Genomic DNA, 14708 nt, shown 5'->3' on the forward strand with positions numbered 1-14708 from the left:
AAATTTTGATTCGGCATATCAATTTTAAAATCTACGTGTGAAATTATCGAATTATTGGTTTATTCTGATTTTGCATATCCTTTTCAAATCTTCATATAAAATTATCATAAGTACATTATTAATTTAATATGTTTTCATTTTACATCAATCAAAATTTTAACTCGTTACTCATACTTTTAGAGCGTGTTTGATAAGTTAATAATACCAAGATAGATAATTATATATGGACATTTCTAATTGTTTGATATCTTAGTTAAGCTTAACTCAAAGCCCAATATAAAACAAAGGCCCTACCCAATCTTATCAAAATTATAACTTTAATCTTATTTATGTAACCCACCAATTTATCAAGTTAAGCCATGTTATATAATATACTATACAAATTTAGATTATTTCTTTTCAATCAAACAACTACGCAAAAATATCATATCTTGGATATCTTGATATGAAGCCCATATTTCTTATCTTGTTTTACATATCTTCTCATATCTCATCTTTTTTATCAAACAAGTCCTTACGGTAAGAAACATGAGATGGAAAGGGGAAAAAAAAGAGAAAGGAAAAAATTATAAATAAAATTATATTTAGTGATAGGGCGCCATTTCAATCCTAAAAAAGGATATCGTTACTTGATTATTGTAAAATAAGAGTAAATCTATGATAATTTACAGATAAATTATAAAATCTATACAAATTTGGCGAATCAAATACCCCAATTAATTGTTCGCGTGAATATCAATGGTTGATTGCGTGGTGTAAATCTTGTCGTGATCTAGGCCGTTGATTTGCGGTGACTTGTTTGCTGTTGACTTCTAAATCTACGGCTGGAAAGTGAGAATCTGGGAGCTTGTTAGGTAATTATTGTTTAATCAGTGATTAGTGATTAATAAAACATCATTAGTGGAGCTAACTTATGTGGGAACTGTGGGTGCTGTAGCAATTCTGGGCCCCGCGTGGAATAATGAAAAATCAAGTACTACTAAGTACGTAGTAGTACTACATATTGTGATACTAACTTATTGTGAATTAATTACTCAAAATATTAGTATGTCAAAAAATATACACAATTCAAATCAAATGGACAAGAATTCTATGTTGCACCTATCTCAACAAAGACAAGATAAAGGTAACTTAACTCTATCTTTAGTTTTGTTACTTTATTTGTAGTGAATTTTCTTCAATTATCCATGAATGATTGCAAAATTTTGTTCTCATATGTCCAACCATCAGAATGAAATTTTCCAGAAAATATCTACGAAGAGAAAAGTGTTAAAAATAAAAGGCAACAAATGCACTTAATAATGATCCCATTATGGCCGGATGGACATTAGGCTATATTTCACCCGGTCTGATAGAAGTTTCTGAGCTTCGGAACGTCTCACCCGAATGGGCAGCCTCCTCTACCCGCAGTGAGCTTCTCTCTAGAAGGTAGTTTGCCGCTTATTGTGCTTCCTCCCGCCAGCCAGAATGCATCACCCGGTCAGGTGTCTTGGGGTTCCCCGAGCCACTTGATCGGGTGGCCTTCTCTATTCGTCCAATCCATTTGCATTCGACTTCAAGAATAGTCTTTAAGTTTTGGGAGGGAGTCACTTTGAAAGAGATGAAGTGAGTGTAATTATTTTCTAAATTTTCAAATTATATTCAAAATGTGCCAAATCAAATGTGACTCTCATGCTGATTCTATGGATCATGTTAGCTTGCGCATGGCCTTACAATCCAAATTCTTCAAAAAGTTATCCAAAATGAGTTAAAACTGAAGAAGGATTATTATAAGCACAGCCATTCTTGAATGTGTAGAAAATGAAGTTCTATCTTCGTCGCCTTTTATCTCTGCAGAAATCACTTCCACAGCGACACCGGAAAGCCTTGATAGGATGGCCTTTGTCTGAAAAATCAATCCCATAATCCTGCATATTATCATGCAAGCCAAGCATCAACAGTGGATAGAATAAATGGTCGAGTCGAAACTTTGATAAATAAGCGTATAAGCTAGGGAATCTTCAAACCAAGATCGAAGGTAAATGGTTGACTCCCAGTGTTATTCCACACTTTCGTGTGGAACCAAAACATGACTATTGGTTTGTGAACGAGTGAAAGAGAATTATGGATTCAAATTTACAAATGCATGCAACTCTAGATTTTCAAATCAATCATCCAAATACTCCAGTAGAATAAAACAAAACAAGTTACAAAAACTAAACGTGACAAGAAAACTACGTTTATTACTCACCCAAGTAAGCTCTTCAAAAGCATCCACTTTGCGTTTGGTGAAAAATGCAATCTGAACAAAGTAGAAAAAGAGGAAGATCTTTTAGACTATTTTACCAGTATGAAATTTAGTTCTGAAAGTAGAGTAATTCATCTCCTTACGTGATAATAATGGCGGTCAGGAGTTTCCACCTGGACTGGAATGTCGGTCAAGTTTGCATCTCCGCACCTACAAATAAAGAAATAAACATGCTTAAAAGATGGAGGATCCGAAAAACATACTAACATGGGATACTCTCTATCTTCTAGTGGTTATAAATTGAGAATTTAGTTAGTTCAATAACACACAACAATAAGACTTTCTATATGTACACTATTATCCAAGCAAGGTCTGAGGATATCAAGGTATGTACTATAATCCTACTATGGATGTATGTGAGTATGTGTTATCTGAAGATGTGTTATATGTCAGTAAAGATGTTCTAACTTGAAGGCTATGCATTTTTACTTGCCATTAAGTGATAGATATACTGTAACATAGATATTCATAGTGTTGATAACTATGTCAATCTGGGACAATGTGACCTTTCTATATCAATTTACATTTATCAATATGTTCATCATTAAGAAGACACCAGCAAAAATGGAAAAAATCTCAGGTCATGATTTACCATCAGTGCTTCATCCATGGTGATGTAGAATGGATCAGTTTTGCTACATGAATCTACATGTTACTTAATCATACAATTAGAGGAAAGGTAGGCTAACCGGTGATTGATAAACCTAGCAACATTTCCACAGTTTGTTGCATCCAAGCATAGAGCCTCTTCATCCTTCAGATTCTCTTCCGTAGACCAATCTGCATCAAGTAGCACAGGATATACATGTTTTTTATTATCAGCAGCGCTTTGAGTGTTCCTCTCGTACAGCTCCATGTTGGTCAAAATCTCTCCAACATATTCACAAACAAATGCCCCCTGTGGCAGCTCTTCGAGTGCTCTTACACCCCAGCCTTTTCCTTTACTTGTGACAAAGACCTAAAGCTCAAAATATACAATAATCACTCTTATAAACAGCTAACCACTTCTTATTAAGAATTCCAACTACAGAAAGAAAATCAACACTCAAAATGGGGCAAAAAGTCTTCTCCAAACACACTAACCTGCAGTTTCCTTGTTATACCTCTCTGAACAACTCTGTTCCCACAATTCATATCACATCCGCATTTCTTCCAACACTCTTTAATGAACTTCTTCAAGACGTGACCTTTGCACTTCCCAGGCAAGTCCGAATTCTTAGCCCTCTCTAAAGGGCAGTCATTACAGTAGACAGCATGCTTTTTATCCCTTGATTCCATAGGGATGCATTTATTCAAAAAGTGTTCAGTCAGCAAGCCCTCTGTGGTGTATGCGTATTCACCTCCAGTCGATCCAGCACACGCACAAGGTAAATGGGACGACAGACAGTTTCCTTTACAATCTGAACAGCAGTCCTCATCTGCAATACGAGCTAAAGATATATGCACATGTGCAGCTTCATAAGTCACATTTTCATTGAAATAGACAAAATGAGGCAGTTTCTCATTCCCAATTTCATCAACAAGGGAAATCTTCACTTTCTCAGTGCCTCTTGTTATGTCCTCAACAGTGCTGAATACCATCTTTTCCTCGCTTTTAACTGCAACAGTTGCCTCATTACACGAAGTATTAACTGTTCCTGTAAGAGAATTAGAGAAACAACCATGATTTATAGGAAATAGAATTCTAAAACAGCGACAAAGCAAAAGACAAAAAGAAAAACTAGAGATACCTGAGCACATATTTGAAGAATAAGCTCCTTTTGGGGAGTGATCAACAGGCTTCCCTTCCCGTGGCACTACCTGATTTCCATTATCACCTAAATCAAGATCGGGCTCCTCTTTACAAACAATGCTCTTGCCCTTCTGTTTAGACAGCATCTTATCCTCACCATTTCCCCTATTCTGTTTCTTAAACGGGCGTTCCTCTTTTCTCTCACCATTCTGCCAAACAGAGCACAAGAACCAGAAAACACAACCAAAAAAATCAGATTCATCAAAGTTGCACTGCAACATGAAAAATGTAAGGTGATGACAGCAATACAAGTCATTCAAAACCTCATCATCTTCGCATTCAAAGATCGCATCAGCCAGCGTCCTGTAGTTATCCTCCTCGATAAGCTCCCATCTCTTTCCATACAACTTCAGAAGCCGTTTGAGGACTGGTTTCACTTTTTCTTCACCTATTCCTAACTTCTTCATTGCTTGGAAGGCTTTACCAATCTTCTCCCGTGTAGCAGCCATTGTTTCTCCCATGCCCTAATGGTTTAGCACATTGCAACAAAATTATTCACTCCACTTTAAACTTGAAATTACAATAACATAGACATTAAAACTCACATTTTCAGAAATGAACAACAACAATTATGCGAAATAACAAACAAATTAACCAAATTCCCTTCGATTTCACAAAGATTAACAACTGAACAGAGCACCACCCAAAACACAAGCATATTGCATGGTTGAACAGTGCATACGGCAAGAATTTCAGCAATGAACGGCAACAATTGGGGAAATTAACAAACAATTTAACCAAATTCCCGTTGATTTCACACGGATTAACACCGAAACAGAGCATCAATCGAAACACACATCAAATTGCATGGTTAGGCAGTGCGCACACCACGAAATCTCAATCCTCAAACAAATGCATTGGTTGAACACGTGCACACAGCACGATCGTCTCAAATTCCAGAAATTCCCCAAACTAACGAAAATTAAAGCAAATCGATAAGTCTACTTTCACTAAACCTTTTGATCCAGACCTCAATGTGGAGAATTACGTCGATCATTTATCGAGAAAACCGCAAAACATTGCAACGATGATGAAAACACGGCATTAAATAAGGGCTAAACTATCAATCAAGCACATTATGGCGCTGGATTTTACCTTAAATGGCAAAATTCGGCGCTGGAAGCATTACCGGAAAAGGTAAACTTTTATTTTGTTTCCACACTCGCAAAAAAACAAAGGCAAAACAGCGTTTTCTCAATCAAAATCATGAATAAAATAATCGCTCCATTGTTTGTAACAGAGAGGGAGAGAGTGGCGGCGGCAATGCATTGGAGAAGGAGACTGCAATTGCTAAATTCTATTGGACGTGGGGAGTGATTCGGTGTGCATCACGACTGATATGCATCTGCGATTTGATTGGCCAGGTGTTTCTGCAGGATGACGTGGACCTCGTTCATTGGTTGAGGGTTAGGGAATACTCTAATATGCTATATCCCCAATCACAACCTCATGCAATCAAATGCAATTCATTTTTCGTTTTGTTTATATACACAATATCCAACTTAATATCCTTTATTAAAAAAAATAGCATGCAAAAAAAAACAATAATTATAATATATACTTATAATTTATCTTTAATAGTGGTATATTTTTTTTTTATCATTTTATTGATATTTTTAAATCAAATTTATTGGAATTTATTTAAATTATTATTATGCACAACTATATAATCATTGGTATAGTAAAATTATTACTCATATTTGTAATGATGTTGATGGAATTTTTTAGCCACTATCATTGTCAATAAAATAGTTCATGTATTCTATAGTACTCCATTATACTCCCTCCGTCTCATATTACTCGCACTTTTTATTTTAGGTCATAAATTTGGAATTGATTTTTTAGTATAATTAAATTAGAATTTTAAGTGTAATGAGATATCACTTAATAAAAAAAAGCTCTTAACTTAATCTAATATATTAATTAAATGTATTAATTCTAATTTAAACTATAAATAGTGTAAGGAGTCTGTGGCGAGCTGAAAAGCAACAGTGCAAGTAACATGGGACGGAGGGAGTAGTATATTATTACGATGAAATTACTAATTTTGATTTTTTTGGTATGTACTCATATTAATGTGTATAACTAATAGCTAGTTATTTATAGCACATAAATTTAAATATAATTTGCTTCTCATATCATTAATGTAGCCACATGCCGATATTGAAAATACACCATGGATTCTTTCAATATCTAAAATGCAATTAGCCTCTAGCCATAGTCTTAAATTATGGTAAGACTTCAAATTGAAGGCAGTGTAAAAGTCGTGTACATAACACTAAACATTTTATTATGTATTGCTATTAATAGTCAATTTTTGATAAATTTACAAGGTTGGCATCAACATGGCCAATGTCGATCGATAAAGATATGATATTTATAATCATTTAATAACCAGTTACGTATTATTAGTATATGCAAATAAGTTATCATATGATTCATTTCATATCCATTTATTGAGAAATCTTTTTTCACAACATTAAACCCTAAACCCCAAGCCCGAAGGGCTAGGAAATATAGCATTTTCCGAGCACTTTTCCGAGCACAAATGGTGCTAGGCATATGCTTCCTCGGAATTTTTTCGGAGCACTTTTATTGTGCTAGGAAATATTTACGAGCGCATTTATTGTGCTAGGAAATTTTCGAGCACTTTAAAGTCATCCTAGCAAAATAGTACGAGCACTTTTATTGTGCTAGGAAACATTGGTGAAAAATATTTATTTATTTAGATATATATTGTTTAAATTAAATTTTCGACCACTAGGCTCATAAATTGGTGCTCGGAATTTTGTGCTAGGTAAAACATAGTTTTTTTTTAGTGATATATGCAATCTAACAATCCATGTGAATAACACTAATAAAGATATGGAGATTTTTTTTTTTCTTTCTTCTTATCCTTTCTTTTCTGCACATAATACCCATATCAAGCTTCACATGCATCATTCTATTGCTCTAAGTCTTCAAACCTTCAGAAATATTGACAAAGTTTTATGTCAACATCCTTGATTTTTCCACAGTGATCATGACGGAATCCGTTTTGGCGGAATAAAGTACGATTAGAGGTGAGAAAATATACCGAAATATCGGTTTATCACACTTATATCGCCAAAAACTATTGAAAGATCTTTCACAAGGCGAGATCTGATTTGTAACGATGTAGGATTAGATAATTGAGATACAAAATTCCTCTATGTTTTTGGTAATTGAGATAGTACCTTGTAAGTTGTAGTTACGATTTAAGATTATAAGTGGTTCTCTCATTTTATAATGAGATATTTCAAAATATGGAAGATAACAGTGTGGTGAAATGGATCTCTTATTTAGGAGGAGAGATTTGAGAATATGATATTAATTCAATTGAAATAGTACTTTTAGTTTTTTTTGGATTAAATTGGATAGCTTTGAGAATATGAAATCGGAACACGTGATTTTTTATTTTAGACAGTTATTGTGTACTTCTCCTTTTTTCTTTTTTTTTTTTTATTTTCACAAAATACATAAATTGACCAAATTACCTAACGGAACTTATTACGTGGGCTACGAGTTTTTTACAAAAATTAGAAAAGGATAATTACTTTTAAATTGGGATAAAAACAAACTTTCCATTAGAAATTAAGAATTTCCTTCAAAAAATACTATGCAGAATCTTATATATATTAGGAAAGTATATTTTCGAATTACTCCACAACAATTATGTGTACTACGTGTTTTTTTTAAATTAGAAAAGATTACCTTTAAATTATGTATAGCTTGTTTTATTTCTTTTCTTTTAAGTTTAGTAAACAACTATAAATTCTTTAAGAAAAGAAAATAAATATTAAAACGTTTTGTAAATATAAAATCAGTCTATCACCGAGATGTCACAAATAATATTCATTAAATATAATTTCTCACATCCTATTTAAATTAATACTCGCAAACCATATATAGGAATCAAACTAATAGCAAATTTACATGCATGAATTTATGTTATAATTTTGTTTTTGCCTAAGTCACCATATAAAAATTCTTATTTAATGTGTCCTTAAATTGAATACCATAAAACTATACTTGTAATGGGCTTATATTTGGGCCTTTGTTCTGATAACGTCATACAAAATAATCTAATCATTTGTTTAACCAAACCAAGGATTTTTAGTTAGATATATCATTACATTTATCCTGTTGATGTTTATGTAATTTTTTACATAGAATAAGAAATAAATTAGATTGTAAAATATGGATAAATTTGTAAACAGCCAGAATTTTAATTTGAAATGGATAAAGTAAAATAGAAATAAGAAAAAGTAAAGAGTAGTGAATTTGCAAACCTCACGAATTTTAATGTTGCTCCCTTATTTTTGTTTGGCATGCTACCTATAGGGACGCTTTTTGACTGTGTCGTTACATTATTTAGCTGCAAATTTTAGACGTCTAAAGGACTAATTGTTGTAGTGAAGTGACATTAGTGGTCACTTTCTTTGAGTGATTGAATATTATGCAATTGGAAATCATTATTTATTTCTTAATTTACTTCATCTATAGTTTTCATTTCATGTATCTTATTTTACTCTCTCTTCGTTGACTCATGAAACAATAATCTATAAAATCTCGTGTTGAAATCCAAATGTTTCATATTTATTGGGACGGAGGGAGTGAATATTAAAGGAAGACAAGGAAAGTAAAATTGGACGTTACATGAAAAATTGAAAACTACTCCTACTAAGTATACTTTATGACAATTGGATTGTGAAAAGAGAATTATGAAGCATTTTTCAGTAGAATTAATATGGAGTAAATGAATATATGACACCATGGCTACAAAAGATAAAGCTTTTATAACTTTTAATTTTAATGTTTTGTAAATGTGATCACATCTGGATAGGTGTGTTCCGTTGGGTATCCAGATGTAGTCGGGGTCGATCGGTCCTATCGTCGGTTTTTGTATGTCTTTCATTGCCAAAAGTCATCACATTGCTTGTACCTTTTGATATTGGTGACAAATCTTTTTTCGTGTGTCTAACTCTACGAGTTTCGTTTCCTTAATCCGCCGAATAGGTCATGTTACAAAAATTTCTAAAATTTTCACTGTGTTTAATTGTGGGTAGAGGTAATTAAAGGGGACAAATTAGATAGTAGGTAGTATATGAATTAGAATCAAAGGTATAGCCCAAAATACTGTCCACTCAAAGAGAGAAAACATAATTGACGTTAGAAAACAGAAGTCACATAAACAGAAACATAGGCATATTAATAAGCATAAAATCCTACGAAAACGCACCAGAGTCATATTAAAAAACCTACATTACCCTACGAAAGCACACCAAAGTCATATTACAAAACATAGATAATCCTACGAAAGCACACCAAAGTCATATTACAAAATATAGATAATCCTACGAAAGCACACCAAAGTCATATTACACAACATAGATAATCCTACGAAAACACACCAAAGTCATATTACAAAACATAGATAATCCTACGAAAGCACACCAAAGTCATATTACAAAACATAGATAATCCTACGAAAGCACACCAAAGTCATATTACAAAACATAGATAATCCTACGAAAACACACCAAAGTCATATTACAAAACATAGATAATCCTACGAAAACACACCAAAGTCATATTACAAAACATAGATAATCCTACGAAAACACACCAAAGTCATATTACAAAACATAGATAATCCTACAAGAAGAGAACATAGACATGATCATCATTCTCGTGGTTCTCAAGCTCGAAATCAGTGGCATATGTCGGCCCTCCTAGGCTGGCGGTGTGGTAGATGGACCCCGTCCGACCACCCAACCAAGACCTGCCGCCGTCCTCAACTTAGTGAAGGCTTCATTGGCTCTCCTTCCATCATCGCGTCTAAGCTGATGACAGCGGCGGAAGATTCGATCAGCGACGGTAACATCATGATAGAGCTGTCTACGTCTCTTCCACACGGAGTGCATCTCGTGTATGTTAGTGTAGACGCCGACTAGCACAAGGATGCCGACGAACGCGGAGGCCAATGGCGATGATCTGGCCAACTGTTAAGGTCTCCACGGGGTTGATCATGATCCCGGAGACTCCAAATCTCACTCCGATGGATGTCAATGCAACCCATGTTGCACACCATATGATCTCCACGAAAACGAATGATCGAGTTGGCCCTCGGACGGCGACGAGGCTGAGTACGAGGAGAGCCGATACGAAAGCGGTGGTGTTGGCACGAGTGAAGTGCTTGTATAGCTGGGGTTGAGTGGAAGCCATCACTGCCTGGCCGGCTTTGTGTGATGGCGTGTCCTCCTGCCATACGCAGCCGGGGGGGTTGTTGGCCGCCTAGCACGCCGTCGCGGCTATCAGGCCCACTACTACCATTGTCATGCTGGTTATCTCCCTGAATATGGTTTCTTTCCGATGTATATCTACTGCCGTGCTTTCTTCCAACAGATATCTCCCTGAATATGGTTTCTTTCCGATGTATATCTGCTACCGTGCTTTCTTCCAGCAGATATTTTACCATCTGAGATTTCAATGCACAAAACAGGGAGCAATATATTACTACTATATATATAGAGTTAATGGTACGAAAAAGTATACAATAATGCTAGCCATGAACCTTGAAAATATTATAAAATAGTACTAGTACATACTTTTATTATTAAGTATTCTGCTCAAAATAAATCCTATATGACAAATTTAAAGGTTTCAGCTCCTAGCCCTAAATTCAACAATTTCAATAAGTATTGGTTGTCGTAGGCGAATGTATCATGACTAGAAAACAAAAAATAAAATGGGTAGCTAACTCATGGAACTCAATAATAACATGAAAATAATTACTTAACTAACTAAGTGTTGAGGGTTGAACATTCTGCTACTACAACCTGATCATAACCTAACAACCAAAGTTTGAAATGGATAGCTAATTTATGGAACTCAAACATGTGTAATGACAAATTTAAATGTATCGAGGGTTGAATATTAAGCTATTAGCCCTAAATTCAACAATTTCAATAAGTATTGGTCATGACTAAAGTATTCAGAAAATAAAAATAGTAATAAATGGGCGGGTCTCAAACAAAAGAGTTGTCACTTACCTCATCTCGTTTGGACCTAACAGCCCAATCGTACACAATCTTGCCATCATCATCCTTCACGGATACAAGATCCGGAAGTTTGCCCACCAAAAACCAGAACGCTACCAACTGATCACGTTTGACGCACAATGTGAGCACAGTTTGGCCACGTTCCAGTCTCTCCATTCCCGGACCCAAGTCATCCGCAAGCAAAAGCCGGAGGGTCTCAACATGCCCGCTCGCAGCCGCGACATGAACCGGGTTCATGCCTTGATCGTCGACCCGCCAGCACATTTTCCGGGCTGCAGAAAACAGCCTTGCGACGACCTCGGCCCGCCCTTGCGCGGCCGCAATGTTAAGAGCTGACGACTTTTTGTCGTCGACGTCCTGAGCTAGCACTGGGCTCATCCTCAACAACACATTCATGATGTCTACACATTCATGGATTATGGTAAACCTGACACCTCCGTACGCCATGACTTCTATTCTACCCAATATATACTCCATGCTAGTCGTATACCATTAGTTCTCTTCTCACAATCTTGTCTGTGAAAAAAAGTGAGGTGAAAAATGGAGGTGTCCGAAGCAAATGTCTCAGTAGAAAAGCAACTTTATGATGCTGTAGCGAAGGGAGATCTCCCAACCTTTGAGGCACTTGCTCAACAAGATCCGCTTCTTGTTCATCAAGTGTCGTATGCTCGATCAAGAAACCTACTTCACATCGCAACGATGGCGGAACGTGTAGACATCATGAATGTGTTGTTGAGGATGAGCCCAGTGCTAGCTCAGGATGTCGACGACAAAAAGTCGTCGGCTCTTCACATTGCGGCCACGCAAGGGCGGGCCGAGGTCGTCGCAAGGCTGTTTTCTGCAGCCCGGGAAATGTGCTGGCGGGTCGACGATCAAGGCATGAACCCGGTTCATGTCGCGGCTGCGAGCGGGCATGTTGAGACCCTCCGGCTTTTGCTTGCGGATGACTTGGGTCCGGGAATGGAGAGACTGGAACGTGGCCAAACTGTACTCACATTGTGCGTCAAACGTGATCAGTTGGTAGCGTTCAGGTTTTTGGTGGGCAAACTTCCGGATCTTGTATCTGTGAAGGATGATGATGGCAAGACTGTGTACGATTGGGCTGTTAGGTCCAAACGAGATGAGGTAAGTGACAACTCTTTTGTTTGAGACCCGCCCATTTATTACTATTTTTATTTTCTGAATACTTTAGTCATGACCAATACTTATTGAAATTGTTGAATTAATATTCAACCCTCAATACATTTAAATTTGTCATTACACATGTTTGAGTTCCATAAATTAGCTATCCATTTCAAACTTTGGCTGTTAGATTATGATCAGGTTGTAGTAGCGGAATGTACAACCCTCAACACTTAGTTAGTTAAGTAATTAATTTCATGTTATTATTGATTCCATGAGTTAGCTACCCATTTTATTTTTTATTTTCTAGTCATGATACATTCGCCTACGACAATCAATACTTATTGAAATTGTTGAATTTAGGGCTAGGAGCTGAAACCTTTAAATTTGTCATATAGGATTTAATTTGGGCAGAATACTTAATAATAAAAGTATGTACTAGTACTATTTTATAATATTTTCAAGGTTCATGGCTAGCATTATTGTATACTTTTTCGTACCATTAACTCTATATATATATAGTAGTAATATATTGCTCCCTGTTTTGTGCATTGAAATCTCAGATGGTAAAATATGGGTTTAGGGTTTAGTGGGCCTAATAGCCGCGACGGCGTGCTAGGCGGCCAACAACCCCCCGACGGCGTGTGGCAGGAGGACACGCCATCACACAGAGCCGACCAGGCAGTGATGGCTTCCACTCAACCCCAGCTATACAATCACTTCACTCGTGCCAACACCACCGCTTTCGTATCGGCTCTCCTCGTACTCTGCCTCGTCGCTGTCCGAGGGCCAACTCGATCATTCGTTTTCGTGGAGATCATCTGGTGTGCAACATGGGTTGCATTGACATCCATCGGAGTGAGCTTTGGAGTCTCCGGGATCATATCAACCCTGTGGAGACCTTAACCGTTGGCCAGATCATCGCCATTGTAGCCTCCGCGTTCGTCGGCATCCTTGTGCTAGTCGGCGTCTACACTAACATACACGAGATGCACTCCGTGTGGAAGAGACGTAGACAGCTCTATCATGATGTTACCGTCGCTGATCGAATCTTCCGCCGCTGTCATCAGCTTAGACGCGATGCTGGAAGGAGAGCCAATGAAGCCTTCACTAAGTTGAGGACGGCGGCAGGTCTTGGTTGGGTGGTCGGACGGGGTCCATCTACCGCACCGCCAGCCTAGGAGGGTCGGCATATGCCACTGATTTCGAGCTTGAGAACCACGAAAATGATGATCATGTCTATGTTCTGTTCTCGTAGGATTATCTATGTTTTGTAATATGACTTTGGTGTGTTTTCGTAGGATTATCTATGTTTTGTAATATGACTTTGGTGTGTTTTCGTAGGATTATCTATGTTTTGTAATATGACTTTGGTGTGCTTTCGTAGGATTATCTATGTTTTGTAATATGACTTTAGTGTGTTTTCGTAGGATTATCTATGTTTTGTAATATGACTTTGGTGTGTTTTCGTAGGATTATTTATGTTGTGTAATATGACTTTGGTGTGCTTTCGTAGGATTATCTATATTTTGTAATATGACTTTGGTGTGCTTTCGTAGGATTATCTATGTTTTGTAATATGACTTTGGTGTGCTTTCGTAGGGTAATGTAGGTTTTTTAATATGACTCTGGTGCGTTTTCGTAGGATTTTATGCTTATTAATATGCCTATGTTTCTGTTTATGTGACTTCTGTTTTCTAACGTCAATTATGTTTTCTCTCTTTGAGTGGACAGTGTTTTGGGCTATACCTTTGATTCTAATTCATATACTACCTACTATCTAATTTGTCCCCTTTAATTACCTCTAGCCACAATTAAACACAATGAAAATTTTAAAAATTTTTGTAACATGACCTATTCGGCGGATTAAGGAAACGAAACTCGTAGAGTTAGACACACGAAAAAAGATTTGTCACCAATATCAAAAGGTACAAGCAATGTGATGACTTTTGGCAATGAAAGACATACAAAAACCGACGATAGGACCGATCGACCTCGACTACACCTGGATACCCAACGGAACACACCTATCCAGATGTGATCACATTTACAAAACATTAAAATTAAAAGTTATAAAAACTTTATCTTTCGTAGCCATGATGTCATATATTCATTTACTCCATATTAATTCTACTGAAAAATGCTTCATAATTCTCTTTTTACAATCCAATTGGCATAAAGTATACTTAGTAGGAGTAGTTTTCAACTTTTCATGTAACGTCCAATTTTACTTTCCTTGTCTTCCTTTAATATTCACTCCCTCCGTCCAAATAAATATGAAACATTTGGATTTTAACACGAGATTTTATAGATTGTTGTTTTATGAGTCAACGAAAAAAATAAAGTAAGATAATGAAATGAAAGTAGAGATGAAGTAAATTAAGAAATAAATAATGATTTCCAATTACACAATATTCAATCACTC

The 14708-nt window shown here is 36.2% G+C and overlaps 2 protein-coding genes across 2 annotated transcripts; one reads left to right on the forward strand and one right to left on the reverse strand.

Moving 5' to 3' along the window:
* Positions 1-1359: 1359 nt before the first annotated feature.
* On the reverse strand, positions 1360-5325 carry SUVR4 (SET-domain containing protein lysine methyltransferase family protein). Its single transcript, XM_089067793.1, has 8 exons — positions 5175-5325; positions 4343-4543; positions 4018-4228; positions 3371-3924; positions 2977-3245; positions 2371-2437; positions 2231-2281; positions 1360-1907 (listed from the first exon to the last, which is right to left on the reverse strand). Exons 2-8 carry the CDS (start codon positions 4538-4540, stop codon positions 1809-1811), a joined length of 1449 nt encoding a protein of 482 aa, XP_088923919.1. The 5' UTR covers positions 4541-4543; positions 5175-5325; the 3' UTR covers positions 1360-1808.
* Positions 5326-11701: 6376 nt separating this feature from the next.
* Positions 11702-12310, forward strand: LOC148929882 (uncharacterized). Its single transcript, XM_089068648.1, has one exon. It carries the CDS (start codon positions 11702-11704, stop codon positions 12308-12310), a length of 609 nt encoding a protein of 202 aa, XP_088924774.1.
* The last annotated feature ends 2398 nt before the right edge of the window (positions 12311-14708 follow it).

Source organism: Salvia hispanica, chromosome 3, assembly GCF_029641045.1.
Source record: "Salvia hispanica isolate PSC_SH4W2 chromosome 3, Shi_PSC_v1, whole genome shotgun sequence".
NCBI lineage: Eukaryota > Viridiplantae > Streptophyta > Magnoliopsida > Lamiales > Lamiaceae > Salvia > Salvia hispanica.